General features: G+C 52.5%; 1 protein-coding gene across 1 annotated transcript in view; it reads left to right on the top strand.

Moving 5' to 3' along the window:
• Window positions 1-12,443, top strand: part of ARNT2 (aryl hydrocarbon receptor nuclear translocator 2) — a 122,575-nt gene that overhangs the window by 48,934 nt on the left and 61,198 nt on the right. Inside the window, exons 6-8 of the mRNA XM_035024268.1 lie at window positions 3,794-3,896; window positions 6,212-6,277; window positions 6,599-6,684. Of these exons, the coding sequence (XP_034880159.1) occupies window positions 3,794-3,896; window positions 6,212-6,277; window positions 6,599-6,684 (255 nt within the window). The remainder of the gene's footprint in view (window positions 1-3,793; window positions 3,897-6,211; window positions 6,278-6,598; window positions 6,685-12,443) is intronic.

Here is a 12,443-nt window from a genome sequence, read left to right as displayed (position 1 = left end):
CCAGTCCAGGGCGCCGTTGTCATCTTGGAGCTCACGGGGTTGCTGCCTGGAGCCGCCAACTGCTTATATTCTCATTCTTGAAGGGGGTTGATTGAGCTTCTGCATGTAAGTCTTTAGCTCTCCACATAACCTTCAGAACAGGCATGTCTGGTCCTGACTTCCACTTGCGAGAACATGGAGCAGCCTGCTCAAACCCCCATAACCCACTCACACAGGGGCTGCGCCTCTGATCCTGGCTGCCTCTTCATTCTGGAATAGGATACTTCAGGCTGGGGCTCTGCCATTCACTCACAAATGGTTCTCCTCCGTGCATCAAGTCCAGAAAAACATCTGCTCCCACAGCTGCTGCTTGTGTGGGAAGATGGCTGGGCCTCTGGGCCACAGCCGGCCATGGTTCCCCGTGGGCCCTGCTCGCTCTGAGAGCGGATCCACAGATCCACGCCCGGAAGGAAGCTCATCACTTACATACGGAAGGAAGCCCACAGGTGTTGAGGGCTCAGATGCTGGATTCTTGGTGATGCGGGGACCAGAGTGGGAGGACTACCAGCATGTTCGAATGTAAAATTTTGGGTGCCTCATATTCCAGACGTCGTGGTGGGAGAGGTGGCTGCCATTGGGAGGAGGGCAAGCGCTGAGTGGGGATGTTGGGGGATCCTCCACGTGGGTGCTGGGACCAAGTCCGATGACAGGCAGGTCTGGAGGTGAAGAGAAAGACGTGTAACAAGTTGGAGTCTGATGTGGACGAGGAGTGACCTGTGGGTGGGAAGACCAAGACGTAGCAGGTGTGCCAGGCAGACTCATGAGTCTGGAAGGAGCTGCGGGTTATAGACAGGAGTGCTGTGTGGAAGGGCTCTGGGGCCAGAGGAAGAGGCAGGCCCACTTCTGACCACGTGGCATCTGGGTTATGGGAGGGTACGCCTCCTCTCTGGAAGACATGCTGCTGGGGAAGCAGTCAGTCGGGCTGGTCTGCTAACTTGGGGTTCAGGGAACTTCTGAAAGAAGCTGAGGGTGTAGGAGTCTGTCTGTTGCAGAATGGGCATTCCAGAGAGCACCCCAGAGGGGAGGAGGGGAGCAGGGATCATGCATGAGGAGTACAGAGATGAGAGGTGGCCGCGTGGCTGGGGGTTCAGCATCCGCCGAGGGGAGCAGGCTGGGATTGATTGGTAGTGGGGCCGCTCTGGGACAGCATTGCAGAGTGAGTCCTCCGACCCCGGGGATGAGGTTGGACTCTGGAAGGAGTCGGACTGATTGTGCTTTGAGGGACCCACTGGGACCAGCCCTGGGAATCCAGCCCCATGGTTCTAAGCAGACCCGAGGGTTCTGTGGGCCAGGAGAGAAGACTGGAAGCAAAGCGCGTAGCAGCCACAGCTCCGTGTCCCCTTCCCTGCAGGGGAGCCCTATTGCAAGTAAGCCCGACGCCCCGTTGCTGGTGGGACGGAGCGTGATCCCCGGTCCCCTTTCCCGGGACTCACTGCCCGGTGTTGGGGGGCGGCCACTTGCCTCCGTACGTCTCCGCTGCTTTCAGATTTGTCAAAAACCCAGTTTCGTGGACCACCTTTCAGGAACACATCCGCTGTATAAAGCTAAGCGTGCTTTCCCCCAAGGAGCCTGGAGAGGGGGCTCCCTGTGCCCGAGGAAACTGGAGAAGCACACAGAGAAACAAACGTGGCAGCCATCGTCTCTCGGGGTCCTTTGCAGATCATGGAAACGTGTTTTCTCATTTCCTCGTATTCCAGGGCTCGTGTGTTATGCAGCCGTGGTTTATTTTCAGAGCACACTTTGGAATTTGACAGACTCTCAGGCTGGCCTGCTTCACAGCTGAAACCACTTGCCATTTGGTCGATGATACAGTGAGTGACAGTTTCCCCTGGAAACAGCCGCAAGGAGCAGCCGTCTGCGAGTGGACAGACAGGTGTCAGCCCTGGGGCGGCCGCTGCCCGGGGCCCCCGCTCGGGCAGCGCCACAGCCCTTGGCAGACGGGGCGCGGGCCTCTCCGCGGGGCTCAAGTCTGGTGGGCGCGTCCTGCCTGAAGATGATCGGGCCACCGTGGGCACGGCCGTGCACCCGCTACCGTTGTGGGTGCTGGGGGGGCACAGCCCGCGAGGCACCAGCTCCAGCCCAGGGAGAGCCCCCCAGGCGCTGGCCCCCCCACCCCGTACACCCTCTCCTCCTGGCGCAGTGAGACCCTGGCCTCGGGGGGGTCTTCCTCAGGGCCCTTGTAATTTCAAGTGATGGGAACCCATTGAGTGATTTGTTGCAAAGGGGTGGGTCTCTGGTCATGTTTTTATTCCTACTCTGCGTTATTTTTGTTTAGAGCATTTATCCCCACCTGACAGCGTCCCCGCTTCCCTCCCCCGCCCCCCCATCCTGTTCTTTGGGTTTTGCGGTCTGTTTACCTGCTAGACTCTCATGTCCTCTGCCTGATTAACTCTGTGCTTCTAGGGCGCCCAGCAGATTGTAGGCATTTAATAAATGCAGGGGTAAGTTGGGACAATAAGCAGGAGGTGGGCGAAGGGAAGGGGGAGCTACTGGGAAGGCCCAGAGCCTCAGGAGGCAGAGCAGCACAAGGGGGTGGGTAGGGACAGCGAGCTGGCTGAGCTGGGCGGGGTTGGAGCAGTGAGGGAAGGGGCAGGCAGGGTGCGGCAGGTGCAGCCCCAGAGGCCAGATCTGGGGGGGCCCCTCACGGTGGGCAGAAGGACTTGGGGTTTATTGAGAATCCGTAGTGGGGAGCATGGAAGATTTTCAAGGAGTGTGACGTGATCGTTTGAGATCACACACCATCACCGCAATCCTGAGCATGAGATCTGACGCCTCCATTTTGCAGAAAAAGAGAAAACAAAGCCACCATGGGCCAGCAAGGCTGAGTGCCCGGGTCACACGCGTGATGGAGCCGTGGCCGTTTGGTGTTGTAGAGGGAGACTTCTGTAGGATGCCGGAGGGCGGGCCATGGGGCAAGGCCCAGGCGGGACAGGGCCAAGTTCCAAAGCACCCCGTGAGGAGCTCCCATAGGCGGGCAGTCAGGTGCATGCTGTGGGCACAGCCGGGGGCCATGTGCGAGGCGCCCCGGCAGGAGGCTGGAGGCTGGGAGCCCGTGAGTCTCCATTGAGGGATGGCAGGCAGGCAGAGGAGATGGACAGACCGGTGGGCGTGCAGGGGGTGACAGAGGGGAGGACTCCCACAGGGCGTCTGGCCTTCCGAGCTTGACTTGCGTGTGGATGGCGGTGCATTTGCTGACGTTGGGGAGGAGTGGGAGGTGCTGGTGATGGTCGGGGGCCGGGGGGATGGAGGGGTGGTGCTAGAGGCGTGTGCACGGGATTATCAGCGTCATCCAGGCCGCCATCCCTGGAGTGGGTAAAATTGGTCGGGGTGCCCAGGGGGAGGAGACTCAGTGGCCCAGCTGAGGTCGCTGAGGGGTGAGGGGAGGGAGGAGAGGAGCGGAGACCAAGGAAAGTGGGTGTTGGGATCAGCAACAAGGAAGTTTCTGGCAACTTTGGCAAATGCTGTCTCCATGAAGTGATGGGGAGAAACCGACTTGGAATCACTCCAGACGGTGGCATCCGAAGGAGCGGGAACAGCAGGTGTAGACAGCCCTCCGAAGAAGACGGGGCATTTAGAACCATATGGATTTTGTGGCTCCGCGTGTTCCCAGACAGAATGCTGGGGATCCAAGAAACAATTTGCGCAGCCCTGTCTGTCCTCATTTGCAGGGTGTTTGGAGAAAGCTCTCCCCCCGCCCCGACCCCGCACCCCCATCGAAGGCAGAGGCTTACACCTGTGTCTCTCTCTCACTTAGGCCGGATCCTGGACCTGAAGACGGGGACGGTCAAGAAAGAGGGGCAGCAGTCTTCCATGAGGATGTGCATGGGCTCACGGAGGTCCTTCATCTGCAGGATGAGGTGTGTGGGGTGCCGGGGGCCGTGGCTGTGGGTGGTCCACTCCTTCTGTCCTGCCATGGGCTCTGCTGCTGCCCCACATCGGGGTCCCAGCTGTGGCCTGCGAGCCTGCAGCCCCCGCGGTCCATCTGGGAGGACCCTCGTCCCTCATCCTCCCGTCGCACTTTGCCTGACTTCCCGCCGCGTTCTGCCCACTCCCGGGTTGGCTTCCCCTGTCCCCTAGGTCTCAACTTTCTACCGGTTCTTCAAGCTGCATTTCTCAACATAGTTTATGTAAGATCGGTCGGTTTCATAGTTTTGGGTTTCCTGTGCCAAATCGTACATTTTAATTAGAATTTAAGTTTGATACTGTGGATTGATGTTCTCGGTGTAAATATCTCGGTTCTGCGAGTGCCCCGAGTTAGCCTCCCTGAGCCCCCGTGGCCTGCAGCAGAGTGTGGCTGGCACATGGCTGCTGAGGACATGCAGGAGTGACTGACCTTGGGGGTAATTAGAGAAGTTTCTGTCCCTGAAGAGGAAAGAACTGGGGTTTTGAGACTTCACGTCCAGCTGAGACCGTCCTATACCCCGAGGCCCTGTCGGGAGTGGGCGGGAGGTGCCTGACAGGGAGTCTGCCTGGTGTGTGGGATTCTGGAGGCTCTAAAACGAGGTGATGGTTCTCATTCATTCATTCAGTTATTCGACACATTTATATTGCGGGCCTGCCTGCGCCAGGTGGTTGTCAAGGTGCCAGGGCTCAGCACGGAATAAAGCAAACAAAACCCCCGAGCGTCTAGAGCATCACTTCAGTCAGGGAGACGGAAGTACCACGTAGATACTTGAAATGCCCGATGGTGGTGAGTGCTGTTGAGGAAAATGAAACAAATGGAAGAAGGACTGGGAAGGAGTAGGAGTTACTAGTTTATGTGTTAGTTTGTAGGTAGATGAGGGGAGCTCCCATTGATACGGTGACATCTTGAGTGGAGACCTGGGCCTGTCTGGGGAAAGAAAACACCAGGTAGAGGGAACAGCAAGTGCAAAGGCCCTGAGGCAGGGATGTTCTCGTCATGCTCGAGGAACCAGAAGGCCACTCTCATGGAGCAGAGTGAACAGGGCGTGATGAGGGGAACGGTCGTCAGTAAGGTTGGGACGTCTGATAGTCGTAAGACACCAGCTTTTACTCTGAATGAGATGGGAGGCCATTGGCACGACACACGGGTCGGCAGGGCACGCCCATGCCAGCAGCCCCAAGCCGTCCCCCCGAGAATGCCCTCCCTGGGAGCGTCTGTGAGTAGCCTCCATGCCGTGAGCACTGCCCCATCACGACAACTCAGGCAGCCCCCTCCCTGCCCTGGGGGGCTCCGGGGGGCACCATCCAGGTGGCGCCACACGACCCGGATTCACCTGTGAGGCGGGTGGCACTGCCGTCTGCCGAGCGCACGACCTTGCCCTCCAAATAAAGTGGGTTAGTTTTAGGAAGGTGCTGAGAGCCAGGCGAGCTCGCCCAGGCGGCGGGGTCCTGCATTGGCCCTGCTGGGGGGACACGCGTGTGCCGGCAGCGGCCCCAGGGCTCAGAGGACAGTTGGACCCTTACCGTGGCCGTGCTGGGTAGGAAGACATCCAGAGCGTTAGCTGTCGTGGAGTTGGGAACAGGGAGCCCACGTGAGGCAGGGTAGACCAAGTGGCTACCAGCTCTGGCCACGGTGCAGACCAGGCTGTTCAGAGCCTGGGGGGCCATGGAGGAGAGAGGCGGGAAAGGCCCCCCCAGAGTGGCCTGGCCTCCCTGGAAGGACCCTTGGAAAGGCTGCTCTGCCCTCTGTCCCCACTCTGCCCTTTGCCATCAGGGGCCGTGGCGGCCCTGTTACTCTCCAGCAGAACGGGGCAGGTGGGAGGGAGGGTCCCACGACTGCAGCCCAAGCCCGAGAAGATGTTTCTTGTCACCAGCGGGCACCATGTGTTTTGAGTTGCTGTCTCTGCTGAGGCGTGAAGAGACGCTACCGTGGTCATCCCCCACTTCCCTGCTTTCCCAAAAGCCACCCAGTGCCACAGACATGAGTCTGCAGCTTGGAGCGTGGCCAAGATCCCCTGGAGTCCTTCTGTGTCTCCAGCCTCCGGGCTGGGCCCCGAGCATTGCCCAGTGGGTCGCACTGCCCTGGCCTTCAGGGACGATCCAGGTCCCCGGGCGCGCAAGCCCGCTTCGACACTTTGGAAGGGAACCGGCTGTTGGGCTCACCCGGATCGGTGTGTGAGCATCAGATCAGACCCACCTTTCTGACTGCAACACTCCGGGCTTCATAAACTTGGGTCTTTACTCATTGTAATGATTTCTCGAATCTCAGGTGTGGAAACGCTCCTTTGGATCACCTCCCTCTAAACAGAATAACCACCATGAGGAAAAGGTTCAGGTCAGTAGGCTTTTCTGACGTGTGTTTAGGGCCACGCTGCTAGAAAGCCTAAGTGCGCTGAGCTGGGGGGGTGGCGGGACCTGAAGAGGGGCCGAGTGCAGGGAGGGGCGTGTGGTGCGCACATCCGGGCTGGGGCTGCAGGGCTGAGCGGGGAGGGGAGCTGGTTGCAGCTTCGCAGGAGGGAAAGCAGGCTGGGGGGACGGCAACGTTCAAACCCACAAGGCAGGCGCGACCCCAGGAGCTTAGATCAGAGAGGACCCATCGGTGACCTTGCCTTCCCGCCAGGGGCTGAGAGCCATCTCACAAGCGCTCTTTCTTTAGGAACGGTCTTGGTCCCGTGAAAGAAGGGGAGGCCCAGTATGCTGTGGTCCACTGCACGGGGTACATCAAGGCGTGGCCCCCGGCAGGTAAGTGAGGCTACATATTCATCCCAAGGGAGTCAGGCGCTCTTCTCACCTAACACTGCTTTCCCGCTAGGGATGTAATCCTATGGAAAGAGGCAGTTAGATATTCTTATTTTTCTTTGTGGCTAGAACATAATAATCTTTGTAAATGGAAAAACTCCTGCTTCTTGAAGCGAAGGTTTCTGCAAAGAGCAATCCTGCAAGGGTGGTGGGAGCCTCAGCCATTTCTGAGTTCTGTCACCCAGAGCCCTGGGTGAAATCATGGTGGCATTTCAGATGATACCTCCGACACTCACTGGGATGGTTCAGACAGACAGACGGACAGCCGCGGGTGCTGGTGAGGATGTGGAGACCCTGGCAACCCTCAGCGGCGCTGGTGGGAATGTAAAATGGTGCAGCTGGTTGAGGAACCGGATGGACGGTCCTCACGGTGTTAGACGTAGAGCTGCCCTATGACGGAGGAGTCCCACTCCTAGGTGCGCTCAGGAGAACCCAAAGCATTTGTCTGCAGAGAAACATGCACGTGAACGTTCACAGCCCTGTTAGTGGCCAGAGTGTGGAAGCAGCCGAATGTGTGCATCAGCTGACGAAGGATAAATGAAAAGTGGAGTATCCGTACAACGAAATGTTATCCAGCCAGTCAGGGATCCATGCCACCATATTGGTGACCCTGGAAAACGTCATGCTAGGCCAAAGGAGGCAGACACACAGGCAGCATGTGATCTGATTCCATTTATGTGCAATATCCAGACATGGCAAGTCCTTCCCTACAGAAAGTAGATTTGTGGTTTCCGGCTGCCGGGGAATGACTGTGGGTACAGCGTTTCTTTTCAAGGTGACACAGATGTTCTGAAATCAGATCGCGGTAGAGATTGCAGACTCCACAGTCTGAAAAACCACTCAACTGTGCACTTGACGACAGCACAGGCTGTGTGTGTGAATTATAGCTCAGTCTGTCTCTTAAGCCAAAGAATATATGCAGAGTTGGGCTATCTGTGTATACTTGGTGGCCCGGAAGGTGGTCTGCCTCCGGGAATGTTCCAGCCTGCTGGAGAACGTTGTGATTCTGCTGTTGAGTATTTGTTAAGTGTCTGTAAGATCAGGTTGATCGATAATGCTGTTAAGGACAACTGTGTCCTTGGGCGCCTGGGTGGCTCAGTCGTTACGCGTCTGCCTTCGGCTCAGGTCATGATCCCGGGGTCCTGGGATCGAGTCCCACATCGGGCTCCCTGCTCAGCGGGAAGCCTGCTTCTCCCTCTCCCACTCCCCCTGCTTGTGCTCCTGCTCTCGCTGTCTCTGTCTCTGTCAAATAAATAAATAAAATCTTAAAAAAAAAAAAAAAAGGACAACTGTGTCCTTATTATTTACCTGTTCAATGTATCAGTCCCTGAGGGAGGGGCCTTGAAGTCTCCAACTATAACAGAGACAGGATTTGCCTTCTCCTTCCAGTAGTTTTGCCCTTGTTTGCCTCCGATCTCTTGATGCTCTGTTGTTTGGTCCATACACATTGAGGGTTTTTGTGTCTTCTCGGAGAATTGACCCCTTTGTCGTGATGTAATGCCCTTCCTTATCCCTGATAAGTTTCCTTGCTCTGAATTCTACTTTGTCTGAAAATAATACAGCCACTCCAGTGTTCTTTGGATTAGTATTAGCATGGTATGTTTTTCTCCATCCTTCTGCTCCTGGCCTAACTGTGTCGTCATATTTACAGTGAGTTCCTTGTAGACAACATGTCATTGGGTCTAGTGTTTTTACCCACTCTGACAATCTGCCTTTTAATTGGTGTGTTTAAACCATTCACATTTAATGTGATTATTGATATACTTTGATTAATGCTTAGCATCTTTTCTATTCATTGTATTTGTTCTTTTCTTTTCCCCCTCTCCGCCTTCTCTAGTTTTCATTGAACATTTAATAGGATTTCATATTCTCTCCTATCTTAGCATATCAATTATGGGTTTCTTTAAAAATATATTTATTGGGGGACCTAGGTGGCTCAGTTGGTTGAGCGTTCGACTCTTGATTTCGGCTCAGGTCATGATCTCAAGGTCATGAAATCCGAGCCCCACGTCAGGCTCCGTGCTCAGCGGGGAGTCTGCTAGAGATTCTCCCTCTCCGTCTGCCCCTCCCCCTGCTCGCCCTCTCTCTCTCTCTAAAATAAATAAAATCTTTAAAAATATATATATCTTTATTGTTTGCCCTAAGTGTGAAATACACATTTACAACTAATGTAAATCCACTTTCAAGCACTGTTGTACCACTTTGTGAGTAGTGCAAGGACCCTGTCACTCGTCTTTCCTTCGCCCTCCCTCCGTCACCTGCGGCTCTGCTCCCACGTGGTCATGGGCCTCATCACCCTACACATAATGTTATCATTATTACTCGGAACACACAGAAATATATTAGCTCAATTAAGAATAATAAAATAAAAAAGTTTATTTTACCTGAATTTATTCTTTTTCTGACACTCTTCCTTTATGCGGATCCGTGTTTCTAACTCACATAGTTTCCTTCTTCCTGAAAAACCTCTTTTAACATTTCTTGCAGGACAGCTCTGCTGGCGATGAATTCTCTCTATTTTTGTTTTTCACAGAAAGTCATTATTTCTCCTTCACTCTTTTTTTAAAATTTTTTTTTTAAAGATTTTATTTATTTATTTGAGAGAGAGAATGAGAGACAGCACAAGAGGGAAGAGGGTCAGAGGGAGAAGCAGGCCCCCCGCCAAGCAGGGAGCCCGATGCGGGACTCGATCCTGGGACTCCAGGATCACGACCTGAGCCGAAGGCAGTCGCTTAACCAACTGAGCCACCCAGGCGCTCTCTCCTTCACTCTTGAAGGATAATTTTACTGGACATAGGATTTTAGGTTGGTGTTTATTTTCCTCCAACATTTTAAATATTCTCTCTTCTTGGGGCACCTGGGTGGCTCAGTCGGTTAAATATCTGACTCTTGATCTTAGCTCAGGTCTCGATCTCACAGTTGTGAGTTTGAGTCCCACGTTGGGCTCCATGCTGGGCGTGGAGCCTGCTGATGAATGAATGAATGAATGAATGAATCAATATTCTCTCTTCTTGTGTCCATGGTTTCTGATGGGAAGTCCACAGAACTCTTATCCTTGTGTTTTTACAGATGGTGTGGAACTTTTTTGTTTTTGTTTTTGTTTTTAAATTTTCTGGCTTCTTTCAAGACTTTTTTTGTCTTTTGGTTTTCTATAAAAAAACCTCAGTAGTTCTATGACATGCCTCAGTAGTTCATTTTGTTTTGCTTTTTGGTTATTTATACTGCTTGGTCATGTCTGAGCTTCCTGTGTCTGTGGTTTGGTGTCATTAATTTTGAAAAATTCTCAGACATTGTTTCTTCACATATTCCATTGGTTCTATTCTCTTTCTTCTCTCTGGTATTGTGATTGCACATGCATTATATCATTTGAAATTGTACTATGAATTTGGGGGTATAGTGTTCTGGATTTTTTTCACTCTTTTTTTCACTTTGCATTTTAGTTTTGGGAGTTTCAATCAACATGTCTTCAAGCTCACTGAGTCTTTCCGTGGCAATGTCCAGTCTACTGACGATCTATCAAAGGCAGTCCTCATTTCTACAGTGTTTGTTATTTCTAGCATTTCCTTCTGCTTTCCTCCTGGAGTTTCCATCCCTCTGCTTGCATGAGCTATCTGTTTTTGCTATTGTCTGTTCTCCCATTAGAGCTCTTAACATAGTAATTATAGTTATTTTAAATTCCCTGTCTAGTAATCTCAAGGTCTGTGTCATAACTGAGTCTGATAATGTTGCTTACTTTGTCTCCTCAGGCTGTGTTTTGTTCTTGCCTTTTAGCATACCTTGTAAATCTGTGTTGAAATTCAGATGTGCTGTATCGGGTAATGGCAGGTGAGGTAAATAGTTCATAGCACGAAGTTTGATTTAATGTTTCCGGGAGTTGGCAGCGTTTAATGTTGGCTGCATGTATACATGTATCAACTTGACATATATACATGTAAGTGTATATATTTTTTAGTTTATGTATTTTTTATTTATAAATATTTTTTCCTCCTTAAACCGTAACGCACAAAATTGTGGCCGTGCTGCTTGCCCGAGGCCCCTGGCTAGACTCGAGACAAGAACTCATAAAGCAGCACTGCCTTCACATTGTTCAGAGCCTGGACCTCAGCTCTGAGATCTAGAAACAGTCCTGACGGTGCTCTAGAATTGGTCAGCCCCAGTGACTGTGGGAGAGCCCTCGGAAGCTGATGTATTCCCCAGACACGATCCAGTCATGCCGTGGGGTTACCTGGTCTCTGACGCGGACGCTCATGTCTGTTGTCCAGGGAACCTGTGAGCCCCTGAGGTCCTTGTGAGACCAGATTTGTATTGGAAGGTGCGGACATCCGGGAGAGAGACCTCCCACAGCTGCTCAGCTCACGGAGCACACGTGATGGCCGGATATGTGCCCATTGTTGAGCAAGGCTCTCCAGCGCCAGACGTGAGCCCGTCCCTCGGGGAGCACAGAGACATGTGGCTGGGGGGCCAGCACGAGCACAGACGACCACAGGAGAGTGTGGTGAAACCAGCCCTGGGGACGGGGTGGGACCCGCACCCCAAGCGACCCCAGGGTCAGGAGAGCTTCCTGGAGGAGGAGGCTCGTCCCAGGGCAGGTCGGTACCACCAAAGCCAGCTCTTGGGACCCTGGTTCCAAGAGCCCATCCCTTTCTTAATGTCTTCCTCTTCTGAAGTCATTAATCCTTCTCATTATACCAGGCAAATTCCTCATCCTGTTTCTGGCCTCCAAGTACTCTCCTTCTGACCACTTTATTTGGGCTGCAGGCCTACAATATCATGAAAAATGCCATGATCATCATGAGTCTAAGTCAGGATCCTGGTGGATGAGCAAAAGAGATGAGTCTGAGGCCCAGGGTGTAGGCCGGTGACTACACCCAGAGCCTACACAGGTGGCCCGGGCAGGCTCTCCTGGAGTCGCCTGAGATCTGTCCCCGTGAGTGTTTGCGTGGACAAGGTGATGGGACAGCAGGACTTAGCATGAAGCCCCCAGTGACCGCCTAGTAACTGTGCCAAGTGAGAAAGGGTTGAAAGAGCCGGGGGTGTTTATCTTGGAGAAAGTAAGACATGATTTCTGTCTTCAAGTATTTGAGGGGGTGTCATAGGAAGGAGGAATTAATCTTACTTAGGATAGTTCCAGAAGGCACAATTTGGACCGAAAGAGGAAAGCTACCAAAAGGCAGATTTTAACTCAATTGGGAGAAATGAGCAAAGGATATGAACAGGGTATTAAAAACATGTATAAATATAAATACATACACACACTAAGCAGATGGGAAAAATTTAGTTCCCTGTTAGAACTGCAAATTAAGATAATTTGATATGGTCTTCTCTTACCTATCAAATGGCAAAAATAAAAAAAAACAAAATACACAGCATTGGTAAGGTTCAGAAGAACACACACATTGATGTACTGCCAGTCAGAATATTATAAATCAGTACAGACCTTTCTGTAGACTCATTTGGCAGTGTTACCAAATGCTTTAAAATGTGCATTCCCCAGCATACAGGAATTGCACTTGTAGGAATTTATTCCAGGGAATTAATCAGAGATGCCTGTTACATGTTTAAGAATTATTTATAATTGTAAAAGCATTGAATTAGTGTAAATTTCAGTGACAGAGTTGGTTGAAAACAGCATGGAGCATCTATTTGATGGGATACCTGATGATCACAAACTAGGCATGCTTTCAAAGGTTACTTCAGAATGA

The sequence above is a fragment of the Mirounga leonina genome, unplaced genomic scaffold, assembly GCF_011800145.1.
Source record: "Mirounga leonina isolate KUSES-001 unplaced genomic scaffold, KU_Mleo_1.0 Mir_178, whole genome shotgun sequence".
Lineage (NCBI taxonomy): Eukaryota > Metazoa > Chordata > Mammalia > Carnivora > Phocidae > Mirounga > Mirounga leonina.
Note: the sequence above shows the minus strand (reverse complement) of the source record. Positions and strands in the feature narration are given on the sequence as shown.